The sequence below is a fragment of the Falco biarmicus genome, chromosome 3, assembly GCF_023638135.1.
Source record: "Falco biarmicus isolate bFalBia1 chromosome 3, bFalBia1.pri, whole genome shotgun sequence".
NCBI classification, from domain to species: domain Eukaryota; kingdom Metazoa; phylum Chordata; class Aves; order Falconiformes; family Falconidae; genus Falco; species Falco biarmicus.
The window spans coordinates 116,578,132-116,594,478 of NC_079290.1; the positions used below are offsets into that span (position 1 = coordinate 116,578,132).

The following is a 16,347-nucleotide window of genomic DNA, read 5'->3' on the forward strand; positions in this document are numbered from 1 at the left end:
CACACCGGGCTCTTTGTCCCAGGGAAAACGAAGCTTTGGGGAAGACAGGGTTCATTCACGCCAGGTCCCCCAGCCAGCTGCAGCCCGGGGGGGGCCAGGCTGTGCCGCCCCTCCTCCCCAGCCACAGCTCTCATCCATTCAAGCCCACCCCGGAGGAACAAGGCAGCCCCCGGACGGGAGCCACTGGCCCCTCTGGCTCATCCTCGCTGACCGCAGCTGCGAGCAGCCTGCATGGGCCCGGCCGGAGGCAACTCTCGGCATGATGCTGAATTACTGAGGATTATTAGAAGATTCATCTGCTTTGCCCCATCATGTTCCCTATATTCACCAGGATGTTTGGAGATACAGCCTGGGAGCTGTGACCCTCTCCAGGGACACCGGCCAGCCGGCACGCTGACCCTGCTCAAGCTGCCACGGCCAATTCCAGCTCCAGCTGCCGCTGGAGCCCAGCTTTATCCCGACGTTAAGGGGAATGTGGGGACAGGCTGCTCTGCTCTGTCACCTCCCAGGGAGCACGCCTGGGGCAGGCTCCCCATCCTCTGCCACCACCCCGCTCCCCTCCGGCAAGATGCTCCGGGATGGAGCTGTGGCAGCCCACACGCCGGGAAACGCGTGAACGCGGCTCCTGCAGCACCAGGAATTTTTCACAACGCCCCCAGCCAAGGCTTTTTTTAAAGAAAGCGTCAGCTGGAGCGAGCTGCCTTACGTCTCCTGGTGTGGGAGGAGGGAGGCAGCAAGAGTTCACTTGTGCCCCCCCCAAAAAAGATATCTCCACAGGGTACTGTTCTGACCACGAACCCACCCTCCCCAGGTAGTGGCCGTGTCCCTGGGACTCACCTCTCTTTTGCCACCTTCTGCAGCTGCAGAAAGTCTGTCTTCAGGCTCTGCAGCTTCTCCTGCTGCTGGGAGGCCCCGGGGGCGAAGCCATAGGAGCCCAGCTCCGCCGCCAGGTGCTCCAGGGTGGCCAGGTCCTCCTGGTGCTGCCTCAGCTCCGAATTCAGCTCCTGCCAAGAGCAAAGGGTGATGCTGACAGCGCCCTTGCCAGCAGACCAGGGCAAAGCAGATGAACCAGGCAGCCCCATGTCCTGGCAAGCTGGAGAGACCCAGTGTGGGGTAATGCCACGAACTGCACCAGCTCCGAACGGGCTGGCACCGCTCTGTCCCACCTGCTTCCCTCGCTCCAGCTCAGCAAATACTTGGAGCAGCTGCAGGAGCAAGTCCCACATCCCCGGTGCTGGTGTGAGGCCACTCAGTGAATGGGATGGGGAGCCCCAGACCAGGGCAAATCACACACACACGCACCCCCAGCACAAGTGTTTGGTTTTACGCCAGCTTAGGGCATTTCTGAGGCTGTGGGCAAACCAGCCCCTGTAGCAGAGCATTCGTAGGAAGCCAAAGGGAAGAATCCTGTGCGGCCATCACTGGCCACCACGACCCGTGGCATCTCTGAGGGCTTTGCCACATCCTGCACTTGCTGCCAGCGCTTGAGCGTTTTGCTGTATTAACCTCGTGGAGTCGTTTAATCGGTAAAACCTTGCTATATTTGGACTGGCCCCTAAAAGCCCGGCTAGAGATCCCTGCTGAAAGCCAGCCTGGCTCCAGGGAAATGCCATTCCCCTCCCCCCCTGCCGCAAACAGCCTCAGCCGCTCTGGCCACATTCCCCTTCCCCAGGCAAAGAGCCAGCACTGGTCCTGTGGATCCTGCCAGCCCGGGAGCGACCTGGCGGCTGTTTGCCTGGGAAGAAATCACTGCAAACCAGCCCTGCCTCCGAAACCTGATGCAGGTGGAGCCTTCTCCCCCTGCCTCTCACCTGGATCTGCTGGGAGAAGTGAGCGATGTCCCGGTCCGGCTGGTTCCCAGATGCCAACATCCGCGCTCTGCTCTCTGTGAATTGCTGCAACTTCTCCGAGAGCTGCTCATACTGCTCGACCTTCGGCAGGAGGCCCTTCAAGGCATCCTCCCTCTCCTGCTGCTGCTGGCACAGCCTGCCGAAATGCTCCGTCACCTCTGCCAGCTTGCCCTGCAGGGCAGAGGCTGTGGGGCTGTCTGCCGCCTCCATGAAGCGCGTCACCATCTCACGGGTGGCTTCCAGGCAGCTCTTCTGCCTGGCAATGTCCTGCTTCAGCTTCTGGGGTAAGCACACGCAGAAAGGGATGCCATTTTAGGAAGGCTCTTGAGCAAAACTGAACTGGTGCAAAGAGGCCTTTGGAACAGCAGCGCATGCTTCCAGATAACCAAGGTCGGGCGAGAATAGTTTTCTATCCCAATTTTCCTTTCCTGATCTCCCCAACCCGCTCTGCCTTTCCCCGGTGCCCGAGAGCCAAGCCCTGCTTGTTAGCAAAGAAGAAAGGAAACTTTCAACAGGTCAGTGTCCCGGCTGAAATTAAGTAAAGGTTCTGCTCATACCCCTTTGCAGGGTTTTGGGGGGTTTTTTTGTGCTTTCAGAACACCGTAGCCAACCCCCAGCAGCAGCCTGCACAGCTCAGGTCCTGCAGCCAGGCATGTTTGAAGCGAGGATGCTCAAGGACCAGCCTTACCGTGCTCGTGGCAAGCGAGTCCTGGATGGAGGCGGAGGACAGCGCGGCCGGCTGCTCTCTCTCCAGGTTCTTCTCGATCTCAGCCACCGACTGGAGGAGGCTCTCCAGGCTCTCCTGGACGCTTTGGGACTGGGCGATGGATTTCTGCAGCAGGTCCGAGCGTTGGGCCATCTGCTGGGAGAGGCTCTGGAAGCGGCTCACGATGGCACCTGCAGAGTTCAGCGCAAAGGGGAATCAATGACAAAGAGCTTCTCGCCCGGTGCTCAGAGAGCAGCAAGGATGGCCTGCGGCTCCTGCCAAACCCTCACCGATGACAAATCCTTGTCCCCAGACTCAGCAGCGAGGCAGGGAACCCAAAACAAACTGCCAGCCTGGATCCCAGCCCTCGCCACATGCAAACAAGACACGCTGCTGTACGCCTTCGCCCCATCTTCTCCCCAGAGTGGGAGACTTCATCTTCTCTCCCTCCCTGGTTTCCTTCCACGCTCTCCCCAAGCATCCCTGCTGACGCCGGCAGCTGCTTTGCTCTGTACCTGTTGTTTCCTGAACGTGCCTGTGGTCTGGTGCCGGCTCCCCTTGCACCTCCAGCAGGGACCGAGCCGCTTTCTGGAGCTTCTCCACCGGTACCTGATGCTCAGCGAGGTCTCCCTGCAGCTGCTGCTTTGGCACAAGACAAGGCAAAATCGGCGATGGGTCACACGCAAGAGACCTGCACCCGCAGGGAGCTCAGGGCTCCATTTAAACCCTGCTGAGGGATCCTGTCCACTTCATCACAAAATCACCAAGAAAAATAAAAAACGTTGGTTGGAAGGTGCAACCCCATGCTGCAGGCAGAGCTGGAGCAGGAGGTGTGGGCTGTCCCACCACCCAGCCATCCTCCAGGGAAAGGAATGTCACCAGGGATGTCCCCGTGGCAGTCTGTGACTGCAACCCCGGTGCTGGCTCAGAGCATCTCTCAGAAGAGCCTGGCTCCACCTGCCCCGCGGTGCCGGGACCTGCTGAGCCTGCCGGTGCATCTCTGCACCCAACCAGCAAAAAAAAAGCCAACGGGGCGAGTCTTTCCCGCTGCTGACTGCTCAGAGCAGCAGCCGAATTCCCATCCAGGCTCCAACGCTCTGCCAGGAGCTGCCCCACGGACCCCGTACCTTAGTGCTGGCCAGCTGCTTTTGCAAAACGGCCGGATCTGAAGAAACCGTCTCTGAGAGCAGCTTCCCAACGGCAGCTTCGCTTTCCTGGAGCCACATCCCAAGAGACTCCACCACCTCCTGGAAGTGCTGGTAGTGATCCAGCAAGGTGTTCAGGTGGGAGCCAAGCTTGGTGCACTGCAAAGGAGCAACAAGACGTAATGGCAGGATGCACACGGGCACAGAGCAAGCTGGGCACCGGTGGAAAATGCACAGAAGTCATCAAGAAAGAGAAAACGATTGAAAAAAATAAATCTTGCCATATGTGTTAAAGGAATTGCAGGACACAACATGTGGATCAACACCCAGCCAGAGTGCTACTCCTGCCCAAGCCCTGAAGAAGATAATTCTTGTCCTCTACAAGCTACATATGTGCTAGAAGTCCAGCCAGACACCCAAGAGAAATGCCCACCTGCCATCCCTGCTCATTCCACATGCACAGGAGGAAAACAGCACCCGGGGTTCAACTCCCAGCCTTGCAAAAGCCCCTGCCATACCTTGGAGTGTAGCGTGGTGTATCGCTGCGTGGCATCCTCCAGCTTGCTCTTGACCACGCTCCCGGACATCAGCAGCTGAGACGCCGTGTCCCCAGCAGCTCCCTCCACATCCAGCACCTTCTGCCCCGACATGGTAACAAAGCGCAGGTCGCCTTTGTGAGAGATGACGTCTTCCGAGAAGCTCCCTTGCCGCAGCAGCAGCTGCCGGAGGGCTGCGGGATCGCTGTCCCCCTTGTACATCCCCTCTAGATCCTGCTCCGCTTGCTTCAGCCAAGCCTCGAACTCCCCATGATCCCTCAAGAACTTCTGCAGCTCATCCCGCAGGACTTGCACTTGCTTCAGCCGCTTTTCCGACTGAGAGAGGGAAGCTGCGTACTGGTCCTTCAGCTCCGCCAGCCGGCCCTGGAGCCGACCCCGTTCCTCCCCGGTCAGGCTGTGGCCGTGCTTGTCCAGGAAAGCCTGAGCCGACTGCGTGCCCAGGATGACGTCCTGCTGCTGGGACAGCAGCTCCTGGTGCCGCACCTGAAAGATGCCGGCGAGCGGAGGTGATGCTCGTGACCTCTCTGCCCACCAGCACCCAGCCCGCCCGAGCCTCCGCACCCTCCCGCAGCACCAGCAAGTGGGGGAACACCACGAGGGTGGGAAACGGGCGGGTTGCTCTGCCCACAGGGAGCGACCCCTTCTGTGACCTTCCCTCGTCACCCTGATGGCTCCGTGCATGGACTTCCCAAGTCTCCCAAATGGAAAATCACCCTGAACACACGGTTCGGAGGCCAGACTCATCCAACACCCCGTCGGGCTGCCAGCTGCATCAGCAGCCGGAGGCAGGGTTAGCGTGTCGGGCAGAAAGCTTTGAGAGGGAGCAGGTGTCAGTCCTGACCTTCAGCCTCTCGTACTGCTCATCCAGGTTCTCAGCAGCACTGTCTGCTCCCACGACGTGGCCATCGGGGACATCCTGAGGGCCTGTCCCCGCTCGCACCCCTGGCACTTGCTCGATGGGGTGGGGGTCTGTACTCCAGGAGCCCTCCCTTCTGCTCCAGCGATGCCACCCAGTTCAAAAGGGAATCGATCTTATTGCTGTTCTCCTCCAGCTCTTTGGCAGCTTTCACCTGAAAGCACAAAGGCTCCGGATAAGGATGACCTGGTCCATGCACACTCAGCAAACTGCTGCACGGGGGAGGGAGACAAAAATCAGCAGAAGAAAAAACCCCGAACAGTTTTCCAGCCACAGCAAATGCCTGAAACGCTCACAAACCTCCAAAACACTTTGTGCCTCTCTGGATGGGGGGATAAGATGCAAAGAAGCTGTGAATAAACTCAGCCTCTCCTCTGCCTTGTATCTCTCACCCTGATCCAACCCAGGGTCCCCACCCGAGGGGCTGCAGCTGCACCCACGCGGTGCCAGCATCGCTCTCACAGTGCGTGGCGGTGCCTGATGCTGCTGTTACAGGTCAGCCCAAAGGCAGAGCGTGCAAGGTGCCCTCCACTCCTCCCTTTCCTCCCCGCTGCCACTCTCGAGGCGTTTCACAAGGGAAATGCCTGGGGCCACTTCCCCTCGGGGACCGAACAGCAAATTGCTTCACGCTGCATCACCTGGGTGGCTGCCGGGACCTCGAATGAATCCAACTGCACCAGCTGGACCTCACTGTCCACCTCAAGCGGAGTCCGGGGGCTACAGCTGTTTGCACGTTACCTTTTCGGTCTCCTGCTGCACTGCAGCAGTGACAGCGCTCTCCAGCTCCTTCTGGGCCACCTCTGTCCTCTCCTGCAGGGACCGGTACTGCTCCTTGGCACGCTGGAGCTTCTCTTGCAGCGCTGCCAGCTCCCCAGGCTCCATCTTCGCCTTGTTCTCCTCCAAAAACTCCTCTGTGCTTTTCAGGACACTGGCAAAGGAGGCGGCTCGGGTGTGCATGCTCCTCTGCAGCTCCTAGGCAGACGATGCTGTAAGGCTCCCGTGCACTCCCGAGGCAGCGCCGAGCCTCTCCGTCTTCTGATCCCCATTTTTTAAAGCACTGACCTTAACATCGCTTTGCCTCTGCTGCAAGGCAGACAGGTCCCCTTCGCTGGCTGCTCTCTGCTGCTCTGCCAGGGTGTCCTCTGCCTGGCACAGCCAGCGGCTCAGCTCGGCCAGGCTCTGTGCCCGGGCTGCCTGCTGCTCCTGCAGCGTCTGTGGGCAGAGGGGAGAGGAGAGGGGACAGTTAGGACCGGTGCTGCACCTGCGGTCACGCAGCACATCGCTGAAAGGCAAGGTGAGAGGTTACAGCTAGAGCATCTCCTGAAGATGAGGATGCAGCACAGAAAACGGCTTTTGCAGCTCTCCACGTGCTCCCTCTCCGGCTCACACGCTGCGGGAACGGGGCTGAGGCGCCCAGTCCCTGCCGAGCCGGCGCTGCCCGCTCCACGTTTGTCACCATTTGAGCAGGTTTCTCTCATTCTGCTCTTTGAGAAGCCCATGGAGCCCCGACGTGGAGCTACGCTCCAGGTCACACACTCCTCTCCCAGGGCAGCTCAACCAGAAGCTCCTGTGCCTTTCCCATTCAACCTTACAAACATTAAAACTGGGGCAGAAACTCGGCTCATGGGAGGTGACAACAACCTGAGGCCAGGCAGCACCAGTGTGGAGCCCCACACAACCTAAGCAGGCTGGTTTTTTGCTCCTGGGGTTGGAGAGGGAGCCGGGGAGAGAGAAAACGTTTCTGTAGCTGATCCAGGTCCTTCGTTCTGCTGCCAGAGCACAAAACACAGAAGCGCCTGTTTGAGCAATTGAGCATGATGTGACCTGAGAGTCCCTGCAACGTTCCTGTTCCCCTTTCCCAGGGGAGATCAAGGTTTTTGAGTTTCACTGGGCATTTCAGCCAGGTGATGTACAAAGTGGTGTAAAACACTGTGCTTGTTTCTCCCAGTCATAAGATAAACAACAGAAGCAAATTGAAAGAGCCTTCTTAAGAGCTCTTCAGCTGCAAAGCGAGTTCTTCCTGGGTTAGGATGGGCGCACACTCAATCTGAAAAAGCAAAGCAAACTGGTTAATATACACACACACTCCAGAGAGGACAGGCAAGGGTTACAGAGAGCAATCGTTAATAAAAACCACATTAATCCTGTCTTGACTAGGAGGATCCATGCAGTGACGGGTGCTGCAGCAAGACCTGAGGGCTTGCTTTTGCAGCTGCCTGCTGCCTTGATACCCCATCAGCTGTTTCTCTGGGACAGCAAAACCTGACTTGTGCGGTGGAAATAAGACATTAAAACTGCCAGGTGCCTGCGTTGGGCCCTTTGCACAGGGATTTTCTGGTGGGGGGTAGGGAGAACCAGCCTTTTTTCCACCCTAGCCCAAAGCAACTCGATGTCTAGCAGAGGAGTGCCCAGCTGTGCTACCCAGACCTCGGCAGGGCTCCGTCTTTTGGGAGGAAAGCAACTTTCCACCTAGGAGTTACGTGGTAGGAAGAAGAAAGACTTTAGAAGAAGCTGATGATGTGCAATGAGAAGTCATAAACCGTGAGTGGCATGCACACGAAATCCCAAATACGAGGTGTCTCAGCGTGCGCTCTTGTGGCCGGGAAGCGCTTCAGCGAGCAAACTGCAGCGAGGAAGCAGATGTCTCACAACCTTCACCTGATCCGTCTGCTCCACTTGCTGGAGACAGACCTGCAGGACCTCCAGCCGAGCCGTCACGCGCTCCGACAGGTCCCGGAAAGCCTTCTGCAGCTCATTGAGCAGCCTCAGCAGCTGCCTGCTCTGCTGAGGGGTTAAGTCCTGGGCGTGCTCTGAGATAAGGAACTGGATGTCGAAGGCAGTGGCGTCGAGCTGCGACTTGGTGTCAGCGAGGGGCTCTCTCAGCTCCTGAACGGGAGAGAAAAGACCTGTCAGGCAAAATGACCCTGCAGCCACTGCCAGCTTCAGATGGGACACCAGGCAGCAGTGTGAGCCCCAACAAGGTGCTTTGTCACCAGAACAATACATTCCAGAAAGCCCAAACGCTCCCAAAAGCACCCTCAGCATTGAGGTGACAGCACCCCACCGCAGCAATTTCCCAACGCTCCTCTGCACCTCCAGCACCTCGCCAAGAGGTTACGTGGACCCTGCGTGTAGGGGTGACCACCCAGACCCAGAGCTGCCAGTAGCCCCGTCCAGTCCACAGTGCCACCATGTGTCACCACTGGCTCCCAAAGTCTTTGATGTCCTGATTTCAATACCGAGGTGGTCCCAGCAAGCAGGAGATGCTCAACTGACCAAATCTTGAAAGCCATCATTAGAAGATGACTAAACGGGGAGGGGAGCCCGGGCTCCTAGTAGAGTCAGTGGAGACCAGGGCGGGTATGGAGGGGGCTCTCAGAGCCCCCACGGAGGAAGCAGCTCTCTCCTCAACAGCCTGACGGGAATCCCCCCTGGTTGCTCAGCCCCCACCACACACCTGCATCCCAGCATGTTCCCCAAAGAGCCAAAGCAGATCGCTCGCGCGTTGTGGGAACAAATGACTTCGGAGCCAATACAATATCGTTGCTCCTCCTGCCACAAGGGGTAAGGGCAAAGCCTTGGTAGGCTCCAGGAGGGAAGCAGGATTAAAAGCTTCTCCTCCACGCAAAGGATAGCAACTTCATCAGCCAGAAGGATTAGGGGCATTGCCATGGTTACCTTGTAGTGTTGCAGGCAGCGACTCAAGCTGCTGGCATCCGTCGCATGGTGGTAATCGCTGCCATCCAACGACTCTGCGGTGCCAGAGACCCAGCTCAGCAGCTCCTGGAGTTTGCCCTGCAAAGTCTCGTGATGGGCCAGGATTTTAGCCTTCAAAACAGAAATGCATCAGTTAAAGAAGGAGTAGAAAGCTGCAGGGAAGTAGCGTTGGGATGCTCGGGGTGGGGGGCAGTTGCCAGCTCTACCTTTTCGGTTTCTGCTGCTCCACGAAGGTTTTGCAGCTGGGAGTCCAGGACATCACTCGCAGAGCTCAGAGACTTCTGGAGGTTCTTGGCATCCTTCTCCAAGGCCTTCAGTAATTGCTCAGGGACTTCTTCAGGGGGGTTAGCCACGATCCACTTCACAGCGTCCAACTCCTGATTCACTGGAAAGCTCAGCTCCTGCAGCTCAGCGCCCAGGGCCTGAGGCAAGACAGCATCGTTATGTCTAAGATAGAGTGACTTCATCCTCCCACTGCCAAAACCGAGGAAAGGTTTTGGAGACCCAAATCCGAACATTGTGTCTCTCTGCTAGAAAGATCCATCCACCCTCCAGCCCCTGCCAGCACTCGCTTGTCTTTCTCCAGGCTGCAAAATTCATTTCAGCCAAGCTCAGGTTGTTACAGATCTGCTAATAAGTTAGAATTAATTGACTTTATTTGATTTTATAAAATCATTTGGAATAAGAAATATATTTTAATGAAACTTGTAGTTGCACAGCAAAAGCTGCTATGAAATCCTTTGTACAGCTCTGTACCAAGGCCAGAAGAATGGACTAGAATCATTGTTTAAAACTTAGGTAACAAATTTGGGATTTTACAGATTCCTTTGTATTTGACTAGTCTTCTGTACATAGAAAGTGTATTGAAATGTCAGAATATAGAATTAACAGGAACTGGGGAGGGTCGACTGGAACAACTTGTAGTTACCTGCCAAGAAACCGTGAACTTTAGTAAAAGGTAATTCTGGCAGGGGGAGATCGCAACCACCGACTCATGTACCACCTACCCAAATGGTACCCCAGACCCATTTCTGGACCTTTCTAACCTTTACTGCGCAGAATCGGATATGGGAGGAGAGTATGTTAATGATTTTCGGGAAACACTATGATTATGCATGAATACTTAATGAATATGCATGAATAAGTTCTATATGAGGTGTCTGATTGTGAAGCTTGGTGTGCGTTGATCGTGAGAGGACTCGCTCACGCACCCGGCCGTCAATAAAGCAGCGCCTGCTTATCTGCATCACATTGGTGTCGATAAGTTCTTCATTCCGAGATTTCGGTAACAAGGTTATTGTCCAGTCAGGGAGCAGGAGGTGAGCCAGGGGCAGTGCCAGAGTGGGGAGGGATGGGCTTCACGTTTTGGATATAAATGATTATTAAACCTGAGACTAATAACCTCCCCGGCTGGCCCAGCCTCGCTCACCTCCACCTGCTGCAGCAGGTCATGCAGGGTGGCCAAATTCTGCTCCGCCGGCTGCACCCGTTTGATTCTCATCTCGATATCTCGCAGCATGGAGAGATACGATACCAGCTTCTCATCGTGCTCCAGACACATCTTCTTGCTGAACATGATCTACAGAATCAAATCAGTAAAACAAAACCTCAAATATAGACAGTAAAAAAAAGCCCCAAGGGATTATACATTATTCTTTTTTCCAAAGAAGAAATCTGTTAATACCATTCCATTTCATGGACTTTCCACTCGCTAGCGTTATCTACAAGATTTACTACAGGAAAAATAAAACACACGGCTCTTTTTCCAACATCAGCTTATAAATGGCAAGAGATCTCTGGTGTTACAGTAAAAGCGCCAAAAAAAGAATCCTACTTATTAGTCATTTATAAGTAATGCTCTAGCAAAAAGAAGCCACAACTAAGCCTTGAGTGTTTTCACTCATACATCACCGGCTCCTTTGCCAAATCCATTGCAGCTGATGCTGCAACATCAAGTTCAAACATCCACTCCTCGTGTCCTGACTGTCCTTGGCGCTGAGGACCCCGGACAGGTTTAACATCAGACACACACAAACTAGCTCATGCAAAAATACCAAAATAGCAAAAAGCATCAGTTTACCTGGGCTGGTCTCGTAGATTCCCTCGAGGTTTCCAGCAGCTCCCCCTCCACTATCACGGGTAAGAGCAAGCCCCGATCGCCAGGAGCCAGCTGCCTGGTCCTCTCCTGGGGCGCTTCTCCTTGGGATTTTGGGGGAACAGGCGCTTCTCCTTGGCCTGTGCTGATCTCCGCTGTTTGCTCTTGCCGTTTCTCTTCTCCAAGCTCAAGGACCGCAGAGGCTTCCTGAACTTCTCTGGGTTCCTCCCTGATAATTAATTCATCAGGCAATTTGTCTGCTGCACGGGCCGCACCGGGCACATCACTGGTGGTTTCCACCTTGGTGTCTTCCCGGGTCACCCACTCCTCCAGGCTCAATGCTACAGAATCGTGACCGGTTGGGATCCCACCTTTCGGCACCCCTCGAGCTTCCCCTTGTCCCGGGGGGACAGGGAACACCTGACCCCCTCTGAGGTTTTCTTTGCCTTTCTCAGAAATGGTTTTCTTTCCTTTTTCACCCCCGCTGCTCCCCCTGTGCTTCGCTGCATCCCTTGCCAAGCCAGCAGGAATCCTGGGGGTGGTTTGGGGCTTTGGTTCTGGCAGACTTGAGATGAAACCCTCCTCCTCCTCCTCCTCCTTCCCTGGAGTTTCTTTGGAAGTCAGGGAAGGAAGGGACTGTTTTTCTGCACATTTCTCCGGCTGAGTGCTGTCTCCCAGGACACCAGTCTGCTTTGCTTTCTTCTTCTTGCTTTTCTGTTTTCGGGGAGGTTTTAGCTCTGTTTCACTCCTTCTGTCCCCATCAGCTGGACCTTCTGCACCCAGTCCTGGGGTTTCTCCTTCAGTGTGTTCAACGGCTCTTTTGCCTGCGAGCTCGTCTCCTGCAGGCTTCGCAGGGACGCCAGCCTCAGGGGGTTCTCCAGGCTCTGGAGGACCCCTCTGTCCCCTCCCTCGTCCCACCGTAACAGATTCCCTCGGGGCTGCCGGTGTGCCCCAGCCCAGGCTGCCCGCTCGCTCTGCCTGCTCGGGAGCCACCACCGCACCTTCTTCACCTGCCACAACCCCCACCGCACCTACAAAATCTCTCCTCCTCCTCCTCCTCCCCTCACCATCCTCCAAGATGCCATCAATAATTTTACTGTGAAGCACCTCCGTGTCCAAACCCCATCCCTCTACTTCCTCCATCCCTTGATCAACGTCTTCTATCCTCGATCCCTTCCCCCAAGCTGCTCTCACCTGGGAGCTGCCTTCTGCAACCCCCTTCTCCGTAGCCCTTGCCACCGCCGCCTCTGCGGGCACAGATGCTGTACCTGATGCTGAGGGGTGTTCTGGAGTCAGCTCAACCTGTGCTGGGGGATGATGCATTACACCATCATCCTCTGGAGTTGCTGGAGGTTTTGATTTTCCTCCTGCTGGCATCACTGGGGATCTCTCAGCTGCAGCAGCTGCACCTCCAGCCGTGTCGTAGCTCATGGCATCAGATCCAGCTTCGTGCTCAGCACCGTCAGTGGCAGCACTGGTAAGGAGGATATCATCTTCCTCTTCTGGAGATATGTTTTCTATTTTTTCCTGCAAAAGGTGGGGGGTTTCTACTTTGCAGACCTCGAAACCATCTTTGTCTTGGGATATTTGCACATCCTGAAGACTGGCAGCTAATTTTTGGCTGATCAGTTCTTTTTCTACAGCTTCTTTTAAAGTCAGTCTTTTCCCACCGCTAGCATCCACGATCCCCCCGGCCCTCAGCTGGTTGGCGGCGATGAGTTTGGCCATCCCCTCATCCAGCAGCCCCCGCTCCACAGCGGCCCGCAGGGAGAGCCTCTTGCTGACGGTTCCCTCCACCACCCCCCCGCTGTCTGCCTGAGCCTGCAGCAGCCGCAAGGTGGGCAGGGGGTCCACCTTCCCCAGCCGCACCGCCTGGGCGCACGGGAGCTTCTTCCCCGTCACCTCGTCCCTGACGGCTCTGAAGGGATGGACCTCCAGGTACCTCTGGCCGGACTCAACGTCGATTTTACATTTCTTTACGAACTCGGAGTAGGGAACGATCAGGCAGGTCTCGGGATCTACAATTCCTTCTCTCATTTCTGAGGATGACAGGACTTGCTCCATAAGCTGCTCGGGCAGCAAGCCCTCCTTTACCGCCCAGCAGAGTGCCACTCGCTGACCAGAAGCAGGATCAATAATGCTCCCGCTCCCAGCCTGGATTTCTTGCACTTTTCTCTGGAAGTCCAGACTAACGAGCCCTAACGATACCGCCTGGGGCAAGGGCAGTTTCTCCTTTGTCACGGGATGAACCCAGTCCTGCAGGCACACGCTTTCAGCTTTTGTGAGTTCGTTGCATAAATCTTGATTGATCAAACCATGTTTCATCGCGTCGTTCACCGAGAGCCTCATTCCAGACACGTGATGGATGATTCCTCCATCTGCGATCTGCTTGGTCAAGAGCTCAAAAGCTTTTTCCTTTTTCAGGAGCCCTTTTTCAACAGACTGTGCAACAGTTAAAGGCTGTTTGGTTTTAGGATCCACGATCCCGCTGGTCTCAGCCTGTAAGCTAATGAGCTTTTGTCTGGTCACCTCATCAGTGCCTTTCCCTTTGGAAGCCTTCTCCAACTTGACCAGCTCTTTCTGACTTGCTGGCTCTATGAGGCCCAGATTTGAAGCCAAAGTGACCGATATTTTTTTGCCACGTTTCAAGTCAACGATCCCTCCAGTAACCACTTGCCCTTCCAAGATCCTCATTGCCGTTTCCTTGTCCAGAAGGCCGACGGCAGCAGCATCCTTGATAGAGTAGACAAAGTTATTGCCTGGGTCAAGAACACCACTTATCGCTCTGTCAGACGCAAGTACCTTCTGGAGAAGCTGCTCATCCATCAGACCTTCTCCAATGACATCCTCAGTGGTTAATGACTCACATGTATGAGAGTCAAAGAAGCCACTGAACATCTTCATTTTCTCCATGAGTTTCACCGCTGTGTGGCTGGGCACCACCCCACAGGCTACCGCTTCGTTTAGAAGAAGAGTCTTGCCTGTCTGCTCGTGGATTATGCCACCACTTCGCAGCTGCACCAAGAGCGTTTCCAAAGTGTCCTCTGCCTCCTGCTCTGCAGGGGCTGACAGGGATATTTCATCAACACCCTCACCGCTTAATACTCCTTCCCCCTCTCCTTCTTCCCCTTCCAATACACTTCCCATGTTTTCGCTTTGCCTCTCTCCTTGCTCTGCCTCTCCGGTTTTAGGGGGCACAATCTCCTCTCCTCTCAGCATGCCATTCTCAACTGTTGCCTCCTTTAGCAAATCAACCTCTCTAACATCTTCTGCCTCTCGCTGAGGCTCCTCCGCACCCCGAGAGCTCTCCGTCCCGACTCCCAGCCTATCTCTACTTTCTGAAACATCCATCAATACGGTCATTTCAGTTTTCACAACTGCCCCACCTTCCGACGCCTTCTGCTTTTCCATACTTTCCACTCCGTCTACTGCAGTAGGCTTGGACTCCTCAATCATCATTTCCTCCATTTCTCCAAATCCACTGCCAAGGTCAGCAGGACGTCCTGGCATCAATAATTTTACCTGACATTTGTCCTTGCTTGTAGAAGTTACTTGTTCTCTTCCAAATTCAGTATCAGTTTCACTCTTGACGGTGGCCTGTTCGGTGTAAATCTGCTCTGGCTCCTCCACAAGCAGGACGTCTTCTGCATCCTCCAACAGGAGGCTTTCGGGTCCCATCACCTCCCCGTTCTCCAAAGCAGTTCCGGGTGGTAGGAGCTTCTCACTTTGTTCTTTTGGAGGAGCAAATGGAAACTCAAGCTGTTGCAAAGCCAAACCATTGCAAGGCTCACTTCCAGGAGCTGCATTTGCCTTTGCCTCCTCAAAGCCTTCCCTGCCTTCCGTCATGCGTGCCAAGGATCCATTTTCTTGGCCTTGGATGAGGGCTTTAGTGAGATTGTTCAACTCTCCATCCACTAAAAGCAGCTTCTGGCCATCGTGGATGTTGATGTAGCTATGGGTCATCAAGTGGAACATCAGCTTTTCGTCGTCACTCCTTAGCAGAGGGTCACTCCGCTCTTTGTGACCTGTGGGGCTCCTTCCAGAGGCGCTCTGGAAGCTTCTGCCCGGAGAGCCAGCAACCTGCACACAGGCCAGGACATCGGGTACCACTGTCGATTTCAGCTTCTTCGCCACATCCCTCTCCAAGATGCCATGTTCCACTGCTTTCTTCCAGGACAACACCTCAGTGGTTTCTGGTATAAACACAGCCTTAATGAGTTGCCTCTTGCTGAAAATCTTGTAAACCAGCTCTGTAGACAGGATTCCTTGCTCTAAAGCATCTGCAACCGGGATGATCTCCCCTGTCTCCGGCCACAGGAGTCCCATGAAGGACCACAGGGATTCCAGGACCACCAATGCAGTCCTCGGTGCGACCAACTCTTTCCTTACAGCTTCATCAATTGTCAGTCTCTCTCCCGTGACGGTATCGATGATGCCACCAGTCTGAAGCTGCCGGACAAGAAGTGCACAGGCCAGATCCTGGTCAATTAAATTATGTCTCATGGCCTCATCCACAGTCAGCCTGTGCCCTGTCCTGGGGTCAACAATGCCACCAGCTAAGAGGTGGGCTTCCAGCAACCTGACCGTGATCTGCCTGTCTAGCAGACCTTCTTGGACCGCATGGAAGATGCTGACTTTCCTGCCTGATTTCAAGCTCACCATCCCACCTGCCAGCTGCTTGACTGGCAGCAGCCTCAGCCCCGTCTCCTGGTGGACGATGCATCGGTGCACGAGCTCGGACAGGCTGATTTTCTCAGCAGTGTTGGGGTCAATCAAATCCTTGCTACCCTCCAGGTGAGAGAGAAGTCTGGAATAAAGCTGGGGGGTAAGGAGCCTTTCTTGCACCGCTGTCTCCATGCTGACTCTGCCCTGATGGGCTTTAAAGCCCCCTGTGACGAGCTCAGCTTCAAGGATCTTCAGTCCAATGCTCTCACTGATCCTCCCCTCCTCTATCGCAGCAACAACAGGCAGGAGCTGCCTCCCTTCACGTCTGACTTCTTCCACCCGTCGGAGAGCATCCCTCAATTCCTGCAGCACCTGGAATGTCCTGAGATCGATGATGTTTCTTGTCAGACCTTTCTCCAAGGAGACTTTCTCGTTGGTCTCTGGAACAACTAAGTCAGATGTGATAACCTGGGCCTCCAAGAGGATGAGGCCCGTGTCCTGATCTATAAGACCTCTCTGCATGGCACCAAAGACAGGGAATATTTCTACCGTGCCAAGATCGATCACTCCTGCCACTGCTTCGTTGCCCTAGAACAGAAAGAGAAGGAGAAGAATTAAATCAAAATCGAGCTTTTCCAGCACTCAGATTGCATGAATTCCAGGGAGGCCTCAGTTTCCACACACCCCCCCAAAAAA

The 16,347-nt window shown here is 55.1% G+C and overlaps 1 protein-coding gene across 1 annotated transcript in view; it reads right to left on the reverse strand.

Annotated features, from left to right (window-relative positions):
- The window catches only part of MACF1 (microtubule actin crosslinking factor 1), a 111,980-nt gene that overhangs the window by 61,821 nt on the left and 33,812 nt on the right, over nucleotides 1-16,347 (reverse strand). Inside the window, 15 exon segments of the mRNA XM_056332466.1 lie at nucleotides 838-1,004; nucleotides 1,812-2,129; nucleotides 2,539-2,747; nucleotides 3,072-3,195; nucleotides 3,684-3,860; nucleotides 4,220-4,741; nucleotides 5,100-5,234; nucleotides 5,236-5,328; nucleotides 5,913-6,146; nucleotides 6,237-6,386; nucleotides 7,827-8,060; nucleotides 8,853-9,002; nucleotides 9,098-9,313; nucleotides 10,321-10,470; nucleotides 10,972-16,239. Of these exon segments, the coding sequence (XP_056188441.1) occupies nucleotides 838-1,004; nucleotides 1,812-2,129; nucleotides 2,539-2,747; nucleotides 3,072-3,195; nucleotides 3,684-3,860; nucleotides 4,220-4,741; nucleotides 5,100-5,234; nucleotides 5,236-5,328; nucleotides 5,913-6,146; nucleotides 6,237-6,386; nucleotides 7,827-8,060; nucleotides 8,853-9,002; nucleotides 9,098-9,313; nucleotides 10,321-10,470; nucleotides 10,972-16,239 (8,147 nt within the window).